The sequence below is a fragment of the Pristiophorus japonicus genome, chromosome 9, assembly GCF_044704955.1.
Source record: "Pristiophorus japonicus isolate sPriJap1 chromosome 9, sPriJap1.hap1, whole genome shotgun sequence".
In the NCBI taxonomy this organism is placed as follows: domain Eukaryota; kingdom Metazoa; phylum Chordata; class Chondrichthyes; family Pristiophoridae; genus Pristiophorus; species Pristiophorus japonicus.
The window spans coordinates 38,192,962-38,211,914 of record NC_091985.1 but is presented as its reverse complement, the minus strand read 5'-3'; the positions used below and the strand labels follow the sequence as shown (position 1 = coordinate 38,211,914).

The 18,953-nt window shown below is 44.7% G+C and overlaps 1 protein-coding gene across 1 annotated transcript in view; it reads right to left on the bottom strand.

Annotated features, from left to right (window-relative positions):
• The window catches only part of ryr2a (ryanodine receptor 2a (cardiac)), a 924,147-nt gene that overhangs the window by 787,082 nt on the left and 118,112 nt on the right, over positions 1-18,953 (bottom strand). Inside the window, exon 3 of the mRNA XM_070890953.1 lies at positions 5,382-5,501. Within this exon, the coding sequence (XP_070747054.1) occupies positions 5,382-5,501 (120 nt within the window). The remainder of the gene's footprint in view (positions 1-5,381; positions 5,502-18,953) is intronic.

Genomic DNA, 18,953 nt, shown 5'->3' with positions numbered 1-18,953 from the left:
ATCTGTGAACTAACTCCACATGGGTATCCCTTAATACTTTTGGTTAATATGAAGCTATTAATATTTAAAATTAACAATTGATCAGACATCAATTGCCATTTGCGGAACAGAGTTCCAAACTTCTATCACCCTTTGTGTGTAGAAGTGTTTCCTAATTTCACTCCTGAAAGGTCTGCCTCTAATTTTTAGACTGTGGCCCCCTAGTACTAGAATCCCCAACCAATGGAAATAGTTTATCTCTGTTCCCCTTAATAGTTTGATGTTGTGTATGGAGAGTCAGATTGAACACTGTGAGCTCAAAGTAAAGTGTGACCGTAGTCTTTTATTGCAGGTCTTCAGAGTGCCTCTCCAATCTGTGAAGCCTCCTTAAATACCTGTGCTCCAAAGGGATTATGGGATCCCTTGGGACTCCAGGGGATGAGCCCTCTGGTGGCTATCCAGAGTAAATACAAGTCCACGTATATAACAACACTGATCCCCGCTCCAAAGTCAATAGTGTAACTATTTACAATATGAGTCGATCTGGGGCCCTTCTTGCCCTGGTTGATCGTCTCGGTGTGAATGCTGGTGATGTTGAATCATTTGTTGGGCCCTCGCTGGGCTGCTGTGCAGCTGGCCTTGCTGGGCTGCCTGGTGTGTTGGGCCCTGCTGGACTGCTGTGGATGATGGGTTCTGCTTCGTGGTCAACCGTGGTGCTGGTTGCCACTGATGTGTATGTTGGGGGATCAAAAAAGGTAGGGTCCAAGGTGGGTTGCTCAGGATAGTCCACGAATCTGAGTTTGATTTGGTCCAAGTGTTTCCTGTGAATGAGTCGATTTGAAAGTTTGACCCGAAACACCCTACTCCCCTTTGGCCACGACAGTGCCGGGAAGCCACTTGGGACCTTGTCCATAATTTAATACAAATACAGGATCATTGATTTCAATCTCGCGTGACACATTTGCACTATCATGGTATGCACTTTGTTGAAGCTGTCTGCTCTCTACCTGTTCATGTAGATCAGGGTGAACTAACGAGAGCCTTGTCGTAAGTGCTCTTTTCATGAGCAGTTCAGCAGGTGGGATCCCAGTCAGTGAGTGGGGTCTCGTGCGATAGCTAAGCAGGACTCAGGATAGGCGAGTCTGCAGTGAGCCTTCAGTTACCCTCTTCAAGCCTTGCTTGATGGTTTGCACTGCTTTCTTTGCCTGACCATTGGACGCTGGTTTAAACGGGGCAGATGTGACATGTTTGATCCCGTTACGAGTCATGAATTCTTTGAACTTAGCACTGGTAAAACATGGCCCGTTGTCGCTCACCAGGACATCGGGTAAGTCGTGAGTGGCAAACATGGCCCGCAGGCTTTCAGTAGTGGCAGCAGACGTGCTAGCCGACATTATTTCACATTCAATCCACTTGGAGTACGTGTTGCAACCACAAGGAACATTTTACCCAAGAACGGGCCTGCATAGTCGACGTGTACCCTAGACCACAGTTTGGAGGGCAAGTACATTGCTTAACTGCGAGCACGTATTACATCTGTGAACGTAGGACTCTAAGTCCGCATCGATACTGGGCCACCACATGTGGGATCTGGCTATTGCTTTCATCATTATGATGCCTGGGTGGGTACTGTGGAGGTCGTTGATGAAGGTGTCTCTGTCCTACTTGGGGACCACTACTCGATTGCCCCACAGAATATAGACATTTCAACTTTGCGCTGCTGGAACGGCTTTTTCTCTTCCTGCATTTCTACTGCGACACTGGACCAGCTCCCGTGAAGCACACAGCTTTTGACTAGAGATAATAAGGGGTCCTGGCTTGTCCAGGTTTTGATCTGCCGGGCAGTGACGGGTGATTGCTCACTCTCAAATGCTTCCATAACCATGGCTAGATCTGTGGGCTGCGCCATTTCCACCCCCGTGGTGGGCAATGGCAGCCTACTGAGAGCATCGGCGCAGTTTTCTGTGCCTGGCCTGTGGCAGATGGCATAGTTTTATGCGGACAACATGAGCGCCCATCTCTGGATGCGGGCCGATGCGTTGGTATTTATCCCTTTACTCTCGGAAAACAGAGATATAAGTGGCTTATGGTCAGTTTCCAATTCAAATTTTAGCCCAAACAGGTATTGATGCACTTTCTTTACCCCATAGACACACGCTAACGCTTCTTTTTCAATCATGCTGTAGGCTCTCTCAGCCTTAGACAGACTCCTGGATGCATAAGCAACCGGTTGCAGTTTCCCAAAATCATTAGCTTGTTGCAATACACACCAGACGCCATATGACGACGCATCACATGCTAATACCAAACGCTTACATGGATCATACAACACAAGCAATTGTTTGAGCATAACAATTTTCTCGCTTTTACAAAGGCATTTTCTTGGCTTTTGCCCCAAACCTATTCGCCCCCTTTTCGTAGTAAGACATGTAGTGGTTCTAACAGTGTGCTGAGACCCGGTAAGAAGTTACCAAAGTAGTTCAAGAGTCCCAGAAACGACCGCAGCTCCGTCACGTTCTGTGGCCTCGGTGTTTTCTTGATTGCCTCCGTCTTCATGTTGGTGGGCCTGATGCTGTCCGCCGCAATCCTCCTTCCCAAGAACTCCACTTCAGGTGTCAGGAAAATGCACTTCGAGCGTTTAAACCTAAGCCCCACGCGGTTGAGTCGACTAAGAACCTCCTCCAGGTTCTGCAGGTGCTTGACTGTGTTCCGACCTGTGACCAAGATGTCGTCCTGGAAAGCCACGGTGTGTGGGACCGACTTCAGTAAACTTTCCATGTTTCTCTGGAATATCGCCGCCGCTGATCGGATTCCAAACGGGCATCTGTTATAAACAAAAAGACCTTTGTGCGTATTGATGCAGGTGAGGGCCTTCGATGATTCCTGCGTCATGTAGGCTGAAGTCAGATCCAGCTTCATGAACGTCTTTCCTCCCGCCAGCTTTGCAAAGAGGTCGTCGGCCTTTGGTAGTGGGTATTTGTCCTGCAGGGAGAAACTATTGATAGTTACTTTGTAATCGCCAGATTCTGACGGTGCCATCTCCATTGAGGGCTGGGACAATAGGACTGGCCCACTCGCTGAACTCGATCAGTGAAATGATGCCCTCTCTTTGCAGCCGGTCTAGCTCAATCTCTATCTTTTCTTTCATCATGTACGGCACTGCTCTCGCCTTGATGGATGGATCGCGCCCCTGGGATTAGGTGGATCTGCACTTTTGCTCCTTGGAATTTCCCAATGCCTGGTTCGAACAGCGAAGGAAATTTGTTTAAGACCTGGGCATACGAAGTGTCGTTAGCGGGCGATGCGCTCAGACGTTGTCCCAGTTACAGCATATCTTTCTCAGCCAGCCCCTGCCGAGCAGCATGGGACCATCATCCGGTACCATCCAGAATGGTAGCTTGTGCACCGCTCCATCATAGGAGACCTTTACGGTAGCACTGCCAATTACAGGAATCAGTTCTTTAGTGTAAGTTCTTAGTTTCGTGCGAACTGGAGTTAAGACTGGCCTTGAGGCCTTGTTGCCTTTCAAAACTCTTTTTGCCCATGATGGACTGGCTCGTGCCCGTGTCCAGCTCCATTGACACCGGGAGTCCGTTTAGTTCAACATTGAGCATTATTGGGGAACAATTCGGGGTAAATGTGTGCACCCCATGTACCTCTGCCTCCTCTATCTGAGGCTCTGGTTCGTCGTGATCCTCTGTGGATCTGTCCTCCTCTGCAACATGATGGTTTGCAGGTTTAACAGGCTTTGCAACTTGCCTGCACACTCGTTGGAGGTGTCCCATTGTTCCACAGCCCTTGCAAACGTACTCTTTGAATCGACATGAATGGAAACGATGATCACCCCCGCAGCGCCAACAAGTTGTTAATGGCCTTGTATTCATCACCCTTGATGGTGGACTCTAGGTCATCTGCGGACGTGCAGCTGCAGATATGTGTGACCTGCCCTGTACGTTACGATTCGAAAACAACACCACTTTGTTCACAGTACTTGCTGAGAGATTTGCTTCGTATTGTCACTGGTGGCAATTGCTATGGCCTTACTCAAGGTTGGGGTCTTTACAGTCAAAAGTTTGCGAAGTATGGTTTCGTGGCCAATGCCAAGTACGAAAAAGTCTCTGAGCATGTGATCCAAATTCGCAATGTCCTGCAAGGCGTCTTAGCTCGGCGACATAACTCACCACTTCCTGGCCTTCAGATCTTTTATAGGTGTAGAACCGGTACCTCGCCATCAGAATGCTTTCCTTCAGGTTCAAATGCTCAGACCAGTGTGCACAAATTATCGTTCGATTTCTCCGTGGGTTTCGCTGGAGTGAGTAGATTCTTCATGAGGCCATACGTTGGTGCCCCACAGACGGTGAGGAGGATCGCCCTTCGTTTGGAAGCGCTCTCTTCCTCACCTAGCTCATTGGCCACGAAGTATTGGTCGAGTCGCTCCACAAAAGTTTCCCAATTAGCTCCCTCCAAAAATTTCTCCAGGATGCCCACTGTTCTCTGCATCTTTGGGTTCGCTATCTGTATCTCATCGCCAGTTGTTGTGTATGGAGAAAGGGTCAGACTGAACAGTGTGAGCTCAAAGTCAAATGTGACCGTAGTCTTTTATTGCAGGTCTCCAGAGTGCCTCTCCAACCTGTGAAGCCTCCTTAAATACCTGTGCTCCCAAGGGATTATGGGATCCTTGGGACTCCAGGGGATGAGCCCTCTGGTGGCTGTACAGAGTAAATACAAGTCCATATGTATAACACTTGAAAACTTCAATCAGATCACCTCTTAACCTTCTAAATTCTTGGAAATACAACCCTAATTTGTTAATCCCTCCTCATAAGTAAATCCTTGAAATCCAGGTATCATTCTGGTAAACCTATGCTGTACTCCCTCCAAGGTCAATATATCCTTCCTGGGGCTTGTTGCCCAGAACTGCCCACAGTACTCCAGGTGTGGTCTAACCAGGGCTTTGTATAGCTGCAGTATAACCTTTACCCCCTTGTATTCTAGTATTCTAGATATAAAGGCCAGCATTCCATTAGCCATTTAGATTATTTTCTGTACTGTTCATGATATTTAATGATCTATGTACCTGAACCCCCAAGTTTCTTCAGACAGCCACTGTTTTTAACTTTTCACCATTTAGAAAGTCCCTTGTTCTTTCTTTTTTAGGTCCAAAATGGATGACCTCACATTTGCTTACATTGAAATCTATTTGCCACAGTTTTGCCCATTCACTTAATCTATCAATATATTCTGACTGTTCTTGCACTATTATTGCTTCCACAGCACAAGTTATCATTCAACAATAGAAAATTCATGGTCTCGAGGCTATCAAATACAGACGTGGTGACAATCACTGATGCCAAATTCTACGGCAACTGAGGAAAGTGCAATATAGATTCGAAAAGGCTCACCTTAGAGTTTGAGGTAGACTCCAAAAAACAGAGTCGATTGCCAAATCCTTCTGCAGCGAGACAGAGTTTGAGCTGCTCTTTGTGGAAAGTGGCACTGCACTGCAGTACAATTTCATCATCCTGCAAGATAAACAAAAATATATACATCATTTAGAGTTATCTGTCTAATAAACAGTTTACGCTACACAGGCCACATGAAATATGTAGCACAATAACTGAACATTGATGAGATGTATTGTAAAGGCATCAACCTGTTATTCTCCAAAATAATAACTAACACATTCCAAACTATAGAGCAAAGCCAAATGAAATCAAAACTACTTGTATTTAAATAGTGCCTTTAACATAGATGACATCCAAAAGCAGTTCATGGAGAAGGACAGAAACTGAAGAGTTTGGAAGAGTTAGGAGAGGTGCCCAAAAGTGTGGTTGAACAGATAGTATTTAAGATGGTATTTTTGAAGACAGGAAGAGAGGCAGTGAGACAGAGGTGTTTAGAGAGAGAGAGAGCAAGCAAGAGAGAGTGAGAATGAGATTGAAATAGCTGAGAGATCTGCTATCAAATGTGGAACAACAACAACTTGCATTTATATCATGCCTGTAACATAAATAATGTCTCAAGACACTTTACAAAAGAAGGATAAAATAAAATAAACGAGTTGACAATGAGCCATAGCCAGGACAGGTAAATGAAAGCTTGGTTCAAAAGATGGGTTTTGAGAAGGTTTTTCAAGGTCAAGGGAAAACAGAGAGGTGGAGGGGTTTAGGGAAGTGGTTTCTTTTGACAGCAGAGTCAAGATGGCTGAGTGAAGATTTTATCATCAATGCTGGGACAAAAGGCAAAGGGATGCACAAGAGGACAGTCTTGAAGTTCGAAGGGTGTGGAGAGTGGATGTATGCCTGGAGGAGGTTGCAGAGATGGGGGAGGGAAGGAGGCTGGTGATGGGGTGTGTGGGATGAAACCAAGGAGCCTTTTGAAGATGAGGATAAGGTTTTAAAAATGTAATGCATTGGGAGATAGATACACAATGTAGGCCAGTGGGCACAGGAGTGTTGGGCAAGCGAGTCTTAGTGCAGGGCATGATATAGCCAGCTGAGTTTTGAATAAAGTGGAGTTTATAGGATGCCAGCAAGGAGGACGTTGGAGAAATTGAGGTGACAAAAGCCTGGTTGAGGGTTTCAACAGCAGTGGGAGTGAGGTAAAGGAAGCAGTGGTTAAATTAGCTGGCTATGATATTAGATTTGAATTAATAGGATATCAAGGTTTTACACAGAGTGGTTCAGAATGAGGGGGAGTTTTTGATACTATATTGTTCCAATTGTACTTTTTGAATACAGGATGCTTTCATTACAGCACTGTTTCTACTGATAATTACACAGTGATTAATAAATACAAATACATTTAACACACAACACAAATATATAGAGAAGTCCACAACATAGATTGTACTAAAATGCTTTTACTAGGTCTAGAGGACTGTACATGTACATAGAAATAATTTTTATACACCAATCATACTTCAGTCATCACACATTGTATAAAACATAAATAAATCATAACCAGACAATCTTTAAAAATATGCATAAAAAGGGGAAGAAAGCCCGTCATTTGCTGCTAGTTTTTCAGAGCTTGAGGTTAGCTTTTCTCACACAGCACAAGGTATTATACAACGTTCAAGCAGTTGCAAATCTAAAGAAACTGCCGACAGCCATTAGTAATTAGCTTCTAATTAACATCAGCATATGCCCACTTAGTGCACTCCCCCATAGGGTGTACCTCAGCACTGGCTTTAAAGGAACAGGACAGGTCAGCACTGCAAAATGTGATGTTCACAAATGGCTGCAATGCAAGAATGCAACTGTGTTCTAAATCTAGCTCCCAAACTATCGATGAGCAGTGCCACAGGAGATCAGCCAGTAAACATGCTAAGATTGCCAGCTAGAGCTTTTCGTGCTATACATTCGGAAATAGTCACCATCACCTCTGGATCCTTAAATCCAGCCCCAATAAATGGGATGGTTTCCTCCTCTTTGTGACTGACAGTCTCAATATTACTCTAAACTGCAGACTGCAAAAGGACACTGAAGTGTGGCACTAAATAACATTAATTAAAAACATCTATATAAAAGGCTGCAAGGATAGAGACTGTGGGACTCTGCTGCAGTGGCTGGTTTCACTTTGCTCCCCCACTCATTTTGTAAGCTATTTTCTAACTTTCTTATGTTCCCTGTGTCACACCGATCTCAAACCAAGAGAGTGCCTGATGGTGTGTAGCCAAGCGTTTATGCCATTCATAAATCATCTGTTGTCTCTTTCCAATATTTAAATATTTTTAGCCACTATTATCATAAATCATCCTGGCATTTCTGTTCTCCCATCTTTTCAAACTGGAATGAATGAATTCTCTCTGTTGCTGTTCTGTGCAATATCATAGATTAGTGTACTGTAAGAATATGATACTCAGAAAGCGCAGCACAGCAGGAATATACAGCACTGCAAGGATATACAGCGCCTTTAGAATACGATATTCATAGATTGCAACAGTCTAAGAATGCGATATTCATAGATAACATCACTGTGAAAATGAGATATTCATAAATACATCACATTAAGAACATGGTGCAGACAAGAAGGCTGAAGTTGGTGCAGCCACAGAATTCCAGTATAGGGGCGGATTTGGCCGTGGTCATGGACAACCTCAATAAATGTGGACAATTTGTTGTGTAAAGTCAATTCAATTACTAAAAAAAGAATGTGACATTCAGATATTGTCGTTGTATAAATACAGCACTGTACTCATGTCATATTCACATATTATAGCGTTGTACTAATGGCATATTCATATATTACTGCACTGTACTAATGCAATATTCATATACTATAACTGTACTAATGCAACATATTCATATTATAGCACTGTAATAATGTAACATTCATATATTATAGCAATGTACTAATGGCATATTCATAGATTACTGAGTGTACTAATACTAATAACATATTCATAGATTACTACACTGTACTAATGTATTTATATTACTATACTGCAAGAATACAAGCTTCATAGATTGCTGCACGATAAAAATGTGATGGTCATAAATTAATTCATATTATAAAGACATAATCACAGATTACGGCACTATAATAATTTGATTACAACACTGCAAGAAAGTGTCATTTATAGATTGCCATACTGCAAAATGAGATATTCACAGATAACTGCATTGCAACAGTGCAATATTCATAAGTACTGCAATGTAAGAATACAATATTAATAAATTATTGAACTGTAGGAATGACTTGAATTGTTGCACTTTAAGAAAGCAGAATTTTAGATTGCAGCATTTCAAGAATGTAGTATTTTCAGAATGCTGCAGTGTAAAAATGTGATATGCCAGCTCAGAAAAATGACCACATGAATATTAAATTACAGCACCATTCTGTTTTAGCAAGGTTTAGGTATGTGTGCATATTATTTACATATACACACACACTATATAATATTGTACTATAATTCTCCCTGGTGTATTTTTCTTGCTGCGAGAATACATTACACACTTTGCTGGCACACTATTGTTCTAATTTGCTGCATCAAAATGCAGCATCTACTCTGAAAAGACAGTGTCAACTCTCTGTAGATTTTTGCTTGTATATTGTCACAATTAGAGACGATTTTCATAAGCTTTGTGACTTATGTTTTTGTCACAAATGGAATTTTAGACAGATTTTTGACTGCGATGGATTTCTTGTTGGACATGGAACAATTTCTAAACAGTACGAAAATGCATGCCAGCACATTTGTCAGATTTTTCCAGAGGTATTTCCTCACAACTTCTCCCACCAAACTACTTTCAACATTTTCTCTTGTCACAAATAAGTGACACGTATTTAAATGTTTTCTAAAAAATGTTTTAGCCTCTTCTAAACCATGAATTGCTGAGGGGGAGGAATAGACAAGCTTGACACACATGGGAGTAATTCTATATTAACCCGCTCGATTGGGCCATGAGTTTTAAATCTCGTCCAATCATTTGACTTCAATGGAATATAAAATTGGATGAGGTGCAAAGCAGACGACCAATCCAATCTGTTCAGTTTCCCAGCGAGCGGGTTAGGTTAAAATGACTCCCTAAACATTTGAACGGGTAGCTTATCCTCATAGATAGGATAGGCATATTCATTAGACATGTGAACTTATTATTTTATGTAACACAACACATACTTTACAGCCTAAAAGACAAACGCTCAAAAAGAGAAATGCTCACATAATGCATTACATGAGAGGGTAAATTCAGTGAGTCCAAACTTGCTGAAAGAAGCATGGGTTGCAGACAAGCTTACAAATGATGTACTGGCAATTTTACGACCAATGTTCCCTTTGATTATGATTCCACACTGGGGACATGAAATCACTCAATTTATCCCAATGTTCTGACATTTAAGTAAATCACATGGTTGAAATATGTATGCCACTCATAGGGGTCATTTTCAACTGCACCACCTGGGCAGCCACCTGGCGGAACCGGATCACCTGCCCTTTGTAGAACTTGCCCAATACTCATTCCAGTGAAATCAACAGAACAGAAATCGGGCGGGTTCTATAAAGGGCGGGTGGTCCACCCCACTCGGATACTGTCCAGGTAGCAAAACTGAAAATCGCCCCATAGTTTTCAATCAAAAGCAGTTCTGTAACTGCCAGCCCAAAGAACATCTATCCCATCTCCATAGTCTTTGCTGCTGGAGACCCTATACCTGCCACAAAAGACAAGTTTATACTCAATGAAAAACTATTTTTCAGGCAGGCATAGAATTAGTGATGTGATCACAACTTTGTGTCTCCAATTGCAGCATCACACCATGTAGTACTTATAAATAATGTGTCTCATGACACACTTTAAGTTGTATTCTGAACTCATGTACCTGCCTCAGAATGACAATCACTGAATTACAAAGTATTGCATTCTTGGCTGGGAGAAGATTTCTGATGTTGCTCAGACATGCGATATGGCAATATACGAGTGTCATAATTCTACCATGTTCAACATCACCAATCACTCCCCAATGTGAGCCTCCCGCACCCATGATGCAGAATGTGCCTTTTATTGCTCAATATCTAGTTACACTAGAGCGTAGCCTGGGGATCAAAACAAAGAACTTATGAGCTCTATACTGGCTACTGAAATATTGTACGTGCCAGTATGTGCATCTTTACGGAAGGCAGAATAAAAAGTCGTCTATCAAGACAGGCACAAATTCAGACCAACAAATGATTTAATTTAGATAAAACACATGAATAAACATGTACAGTTTTACAGTGGGTTCACTCAATTTCCCTACAATCTTTAGTAATGAAAAATAATGAAGAAACTCTGTGATCATAGAATTGTTTCTCTAACTAAGCCATTCAAAGTTTTTTAAATTAGAGGCAACTTTGTGTAGCTCCCTGCTAACATTGCAGTTCACTCCATGCCTGGGGAGAGGAAGAGATTTCTTTGACATGTGTCTTAAGTCTGTGTTTCGACAACCTATGGGAAAATTTCCTGGGTCTGCGCCTGAGTATGGCAAATACTGGAAGACAGAGCAGGTCAGAGCACATGTCTATAAAGGAAACCACGTGATTTTCTTTCCTTTTAAATGAATGGAAGGAAAATTGGACAATTTCCTTCATAGTCACGCACACTGACCCACCCAATTTTCACAACACTCAAGCGATTCAAAATGCCTGGTGCAGACCCATGAAATTCCACCTGCACATATTGTGTGTGCCACATATTAAAAATATCTATGCCCCATATATAAATTACATTGAATAAAAATTCTTCCGGTCACTATAAGGGCAATTTTAAACATATGCCCAAAGTAGGCGTGAAGTCGGCAGTGTGTCCGCTACTCCTGCCCGGTTCAAGCATCATTAATGTATGGTTAGAACACTGCGCAGCATTCAATGAGCGCCAGTGGGCAGCTCGCTGAACCAGGGGCGGGACTCCAGCGGTTACAATGAGTGAATCAAGTTGGAGGTTGTCAACAAAACATGTGGGGCCGGCAGGGCGGGGGAGGCACACTGGAGGGTATCTACCCAGCGGCCAGCAGAAAGCCACAGTATTTTTTGTGGGACCAGGACAAGCATTGTCGTGTCCCTTCTGGACCTATAAAAATTCCCATCAAATGTTTCAAGATATTTCTGGAACTGTCTCCAGTCTCCAGTCATGAAGAAAGACTGGATCGGCTAGGCTTATATTCACTGGAATTTAGAAGAATGAGAGGGGATCTCATTGAAACATATAAAATTCTGACGGTTAGATTGGACAGGTTAGATGCAGGAAGAATGTTCCTGATGTTGGGGAAGTCCAGAACCAGGGGTCACAGTCTAAGGATAAGGAGTAAGCCATCTAGGACTGAGATGAGGAGAAACTTTTTCATCCAGAGAATTGTAAACCTATGGAATTCTCTACCACAGAACGTTGTTGAGGCCAGTTCACTAGATATATTCAAAAGGGAGTTAAATGTGGCCCTTACAGCTAAAGGGATCAGAGGGTATGAAGAAAAGGCAGGAGTGGGGTACTGAAGTTGCATGATCAGCCATGAACATATTGAATGGTGGTGCAGGCTCGAAGGGCTGAATGGCCTGCTTCTGCATCTATTTTTCTATGTTTTCCATGTTTCTATCCCTTTCAGGACCACTGATTAAGACACTCCTTAAAACCTATATCTTTGAACAAGCTTTTGGTCACCTGTCCTAATATTTCTTTATGTGGCTCGGGGTCAAATTTTGTTTGATAACGCTCCTGTGAAGCGCCTTGGGACATTTTACTATTTTAAAGATGCTGGGGCCGAAATTGTCCTCAGTGGGAAATTGGGGAGGGCACTTCGATTATCCAAAGATTTACCGCCCGGCAGGAGACAAAGGGGAAGCCAGAAAATTTGTATCTTCAATTTGTCACTTTGGGGCGATGTTTGAGGTGGTATCGGGACAGGTTTGGGTCGGGAGCGGGGCAGTGTCCATCAGTGCGGTGGTGATGACATCACTTAAAGGGGAGGGACACTGCAAGGCCTACATGGAGCTCACTGGGCCACCAGGGAGGGGTTCGGCCAGACCAGTGGCCTGGCACCCAAGAGAAGGTACTGGGCTGCCTGTTGGCAGCCAGGCCGAACTAACCGCTGCCATTGTCAGGCCGACTCAGGAGTCGGCCGACAATTAAAACAAAATTGTGGCCACTGCAGTGCGCCCTCCCCTTTAAGGGCGACCACACTACCCAGCCACTCGCGAAGCTGTCGGAGGCACCGACAGGCGGCAGCCAAGGGCCCGTGGAACAATTTCCCCTGCGGGGCGGAATAGTGGTCACTGCCAGGCGGTAAGGGTTCAGCGCACTGGGTGGAGCGCGCGTGGCAGAAACCCATTCCCGTTGTCCCAGGCCCGGGGGCAATTGCTCCGCCGCCTGCCTCCAGGAGGAAAGGCCTTACCGCCCGCCTGAAAGAAGGGGGCAATTTACCCCCCGCAAAATAAATGCAAGTTGTTGTTTCAGGCAGGAGTGCTGGATGCTCATTTACAGGCCCATCTGTCATAACCTCAGGATGTCCCAAAGTGCTTCACAGCCAATGCGGTACTTTTTGAAGTGTAGTCACTATTCTAATATAGAGAAATGTGGCAGCCAATTACTATATAGCAAGGTCCCACACATAGCAATATGATAAATCACTAGATAATCATTTTGATTGATTTTGGTTGAGTGATAGCTGTTGGTCAGGACACCTCCACTGCTCTTCGAAAAGTGCCACATTTTCGTTTACATTCACCTGACAGGGTCTTGGTTAATGCTTCATCTAAGCGATGCCCGTCTGATAGCGTGGCCCTCCTTTAGTACGGCACTAAAGTGTCAGTCTAAATTAATAGATTAAGTCTCAGGAATGAGGACTTCTAACTCAGAAGCTCGATTACTGAGCCCAGGCTGACACCTAAATCCAGAGAACAGGAAAATACCTGGGAGTGTGAATTAGACCCCGTCGAAGCATCTGTCCAAAGATGGTGTTTCCTGCGCATCATTTGTAGCAGTGGGGAATCTTGGAACTTGGAGGAAGGTGAAAGTGCCATGCTTCCCACTCCAGAGCCCTGTCCAGCAACCCCTACTTGTGTGAATGGCAGGTGAGAACAGAATCTGTGATGTCCATATGGTAAAATAGCCTGCTGACACCAAGAATGGCGAGGTCCCACAACCATTGCAACTGGCCCCCAGCAAGTAGTCAAGGAGAGAAGGGAATGGAAGAAAATGAGCAAGAAATAAAAGCACACCATTATTGTCTCCTCCCTCCCCACCAGAAGTGCCTTTTGCATTGTCTATTGTAAAATATTCTATCAATATAATAATTTTTCACACATTGAATAATCTGGTAAATCATATTTTATATTAAAATTGTTATGTATTTAACCCCTTGTAACCTCTATTACACTACCACCGGAGGGCCGACCTGTTGGAGTCCCAAGGGATCCTAGCATCCCTTGGGAGCACGGTATATAAGCAGGCCACCCACAAGGTACCTGCACTCTGGAGTCTTATTAAAGGAGCTAAGGTCACACTTGCTCATTGTACACAGTACTCAGTTTCATCCTTTATTATGAGTGTATCAATTGGCGACAAGCTAACGAACAACCGCGCGAAAATGCAAAGAACAGTCGGCATCCTGGAGAAGTTCTCAGAGGGGGACGATTGGGAGGCCTTCGTGGAGAGACTCCACCAATACTTCGTGGCCAATGAGCTGGAAGGGGATGAGAACGCTGCCAAACGAAGGGCCATCCTCCTAACTGTCTGTGGGGCAACAACCTATGGCCTCATGAAGAATCTCCTAGCTCCGGCAAAACCAATAGATAAATCCTATGAAGAATTGTGTATGCTGGTCCGGGAGCACCTAAATCCTAAGGAAAGCATTTTGATGACCAGATATCAGTTCTACACACGTCAATGGTCAGAGGGTGTAGAAGTGGCTACCTATGTCGCCGAACTAAGGCGCCTCGCAGGACATTGCGAATTTAAGGGATTCCTAGAACAAATGCTTAGAGACTTTTTTGTACTGGGCATTGGCCATCAGGCAATCCTTCGCAAACTTCTGATTGTTGAAACTCCGAATCTAAGTAAAGCCAGAACAATAGCCCAGTCCACCAGCGACAACACCAAACAGATTTCACAGAGTAAAGAAGTTTCGGCCCGTACTTTGCATAAAGTAACGTCGTTTTCAAGCAGAAGTATACATGGCAGAACGTACACGTCGGCTGCTGCTGCCCGACCTCAGATGACCCAGAGTCCGCCATCAATTGTTAATGCGAGGCAGTTAACACCTTGTTGGCGCTGTGGAGGTGATCGTCGGCCCCATCATTGCCGCTTCAAGCACTATGTGTGCAACGGTTGCAGAACAATGCGACACCTCCAGCGAATGTGCAGGCGAGCTGCAAACCTGCAAACCACCACGTTGCAGAGGAAAATCAATCCACTGTGGATCAGGCTGAATTGGACTCATACAGAGGAGGCAGAAGTGTACGGGGTACACACATTCACCACGAAATGTCCACCAATAATGTTGAAAGTTGAACTGAACGGAATTTCAGTATCTATGGAATTGGACACGGGTGCGAGTCAGTCCATAATGAGTAAAAAGGTCTTCGACAGGCTGTGGGACAAAAAGGCACACAGGCCTAAGCTCAACCCTATTCACACCAAACTAAGGACTTACACCAAGGAACTAATCCCTGTAATTGGCAGTGCAGAAGTCAAAGTCTCCTATGATGGAGCAGTACACATACTCCCGCTGTAGATTGTGCCAGGGGATGGCCCTACATTATTTGGCAGAAGCTGGCTGGGAAATATCCGCTGGAACTGGGACGACATCCGAGCGCTTTCGTCCGTCGCCGATGCCTCATGTGCCCAGGTTCTGAGCAGGTTTTCATCGCTGTTCGAGCCAGGCATTGGAAGCTTCTCGGGGGCGCAAGTGCAGATCATTTGGCTCCCGGTACGCGACCCATCCACCACAAGGCACCGGCAGTACCGTATATGATGCGTGAGAAAGCGGAAATTGAGCTGGACAGGCTGCAGCGAGAAGGCATCATCGCGCCGGTGGAATTCAACAAGTGGGCTAGTCCGATTGTCCCGGTACTTAAGGAGGACGGCACGGTTAGAATTTGTGGGGACTACAAAGTAACGATTAACCGTTTTTCGCTGCAGGAACAGTACCCGCTACCCAAGGCAGACGACCTATTTGCGACCCTGGCTGGAGGGAAGACGTTCACCAAGCTGGACCTGACCTCGGCTTACATGACGCAGGAGCTGGAGGAGTCTTCGAAAGGCCTCACCTGCATCAACAAAGGTCTGTTCATCTATAACAGGTGCCCGTTCGGGATTCGGTCAGCTGCGGCAATCTTCCAACGGAATATGGAGAGCCTGCTAAAGTCGGGTCCTCGCACCGTGGTTTCCCAGGACGACATTCTGGTTACAGGTCGGGACACCATGGAGCACTTGAAGAATCTGGAAGAGGTTCTTAGTCCGTTGGATCGTGTGGGGCTCAGGTTGAAACGCTCGGTGTGTTTACCTGGCGCAGGAGGTCGAATTCTTGGGAAGAAGAATCGCAGCAGACGGCATCAGACCCACTGACGCCAAGACGGAGGTCATCAAGAACGTGCCGCGACCACAGAACATGACGGAGCTGTGGTTGTTCCTGGGACTCCTGAACTATTTCGGTAATTTCCTGCCTGGGTTAAGCACCCTGCTAGAACCCCTACATGCGCTACTGGGCAAGGGAGACGACTGGGGGAATTCAGAAGAGGCTGCCTTTAAGAAAGCCAGAAATCCGTTGTGTTCAAACAAACTGCTTATCCTGTACAACCCTTGTAAACGATTAGTGCTAGCTTGCGCTACGTTGTCATACAGGGTTGGGTGTGTGTTACAACAGGCTAATGAATCCGGGATTTTTCAACCGGTCGCTTATGCGTCCAGGAGTCTGTCCAAGGCCGGAAGGGCCTACAGCATGATTGAAAAAGAGGCTGTGGCGTGCATTTATGGGGGAAAAAAAATGCACCAGTACTTATTTGGCCTCAAGTTTGAGCTTGAAACTGACCACAAGCCGCTCATATCGCTGTTCTCTGAGAACAAAGGGATTAACACCAATGCCTCTGCCCGCCTCCAAAGATGGGTGCTCACGCTGTCGGCATACAACTATGTAATCTGCATCAGACCAGGGCCAGAGAACTGCGCAGGTGCTCTCAGTCGGCTGCCATTGCCCACCACCGGGGTGGATTTGGTACAGCCAGCGGACTTGCTCATGGTAATGGATGCATTCAAAAACGAAAAGTCCCCCGCTATGGCCTGCCAGATCAGGACTTGGACCAGCCAGGATCCTTTACTGTCCTTGGTTAAAAAAACTGTGTCCTACATGGGAGCTGGTCCAGCGTCCTAGCGGAGATGCAGGAGGCGATTAAGCTGTTCCACAGGCACAAAGACAAAATGTCCCTGCAGGCGGACTGTCTGTTGTGCAGCAATCACGTGGTCTTGCCCAAGAAAGGCAGAGATACATTCACTTGTGAACTGCACAGCACCCACCCAGGCATTGGAAAGATGAAAGCCAGAGCCAGATCCCATTTGTGGTGGCCCGAAATCGACTCAGATTTAGAGTCATGCGTGCGCCAGTGCAACACTTGCTCTCAGCTGAGCAATGCACCCAGAGAGGCACCACTAAGTTTGTGGTCGTGGCCCTCCAAACCGTGGTCGAGGATCCATGTGGACTATGCGGGCCCATTTCGAGGCAAAATGTTTTTGGTTGTCGTGGACGCTTACTGAAAATGGATTGAGTGTGTGATAATGTCTGTGCGAATGTGCAAATATGTCGAGGAACCAACTCGAGGGCTGCCATCCTAGGCTGGGTGATGTGTAATGAGAAAGGACTAATTAGCAATCTTGTTGTGCGAGACCCCTTGGGAAGAGTGACCATAATTAGGTAGAATTCTTTATTAAGATGGAGAGTGACACAGTTAATTTAGAGACTAGGGTCCTGAATTAAGGAAAGGTAACTTCGATGGTATGAGACGTGAATTGGCTAGAATAGACTGGCGAATGATACTTAAAGGATTGACGGTGGATAGGCAATGGCAAACAGTTAAAGATCACATGAATGAACTTCAGCAATTGTACATCCCTGTCTGGAGTAAAAATAAAACGGGGAAGGTGGCTCAACCGTGGCTAACAAGGGAAATTAAGGATAGTGTTAAATCCAAGGAAGAGGCATATAAATTGGCCAGAAAAAGTAGCAAACCTGAGGACTGGGAGAAATTTAGAATTCAGCAGAGGAGGACAAAGGGTTTAATTAGGAGGGGGAAAATAGAGTATGAGAGGAAGCTTGCTGGGAACATAAAAACTGACTGCAAAAGCTTCTATAGATATGTGAAGAGAAAAAGATATGTGAAAAGAAAAAGATTAGTGAAGACAAACATCAGATTCAGGTGAATTTATAATGGGGAACAAAGAAATGGCAGACCAGTTGAACAAATACTTTGACTCTGTCTTCACGAAGGAAGACACAAATAACCTTCCGGAAATACTAGGGGACCGAGGGTCTAGTGAGAAGGAGGAACTGAAGGAAATCCTTATTAGGTGGGAAATTGTGTTAGGAAAATTGATGGGATTGAAGGCCAATAAATCCCTGGGGCCTGATAGTCTGCATCCCAGAGTACTTACGGAAGTGGCCCTTGTAGAATTTACCAATATTTCGCAAAGATTCCTGGTACCTTTCCCCTGCAGAGGAGAAGAATCCCTTTCTGGACTTTTAAAATGGAAGGAAAAACTTCGGGACACAAATGAGCTTAAAGGGGCAGACGAGGCCTGCAGGGGATAAAAGGGGATGCATTCATGGAGACCTCACGCCACCCCCCCCCCCCCCCAGTGTTTGGACTCATAGGAAAGTGAATTTAATTTGGAACTATCTATCGGAAAGTTTTAAATCCTAAAGTGCACATGGAAGAAACTGCGAACTTTAATCGCATTTGGGATTTTTAAAAGATGAATGTTGGGTCTGCAAGAAAAGGGGTGGGGTAAATCTCTAAAGGGCCAGTTTGGACATTGGAGCTAATCAAATTGTCTGGGAACTGTTTACCCTCGAAACCTGTCCCTGGAAGACATTTACATTTTAACAATCGACCACGGAAGAAACATTATCCACCCCACCCAGAGGAACCAAATATCGCATACATATTCCAACACCTTTTCAACAGGCATAGAAATATCTGGTTCAGGCCAGACTATCACAATGGACGATAGCTCATCAACTTAGAAAAGCCTATCAATGCCAGATTAAAACCACTTAATCAAGTGGGTTGCAAAATTGAAACAAAGAGCTGGGCCAGATTTGGTGGGAAATAAGGAAGCCTTTTTGGGGTATATCTATTCCCAGTTTTACAAGGAGAACAAAAAGGGCCACTGTACAGCAAAATTCTAAAAGGACAAAGGGTGTTAAAAAAACAAGCCTGAAGGCTTTGTGTCTTAATGCAAGGAGTATCCGCAATAAGGTGGATGAATTAACTGTGCAAATAGATGTTAACA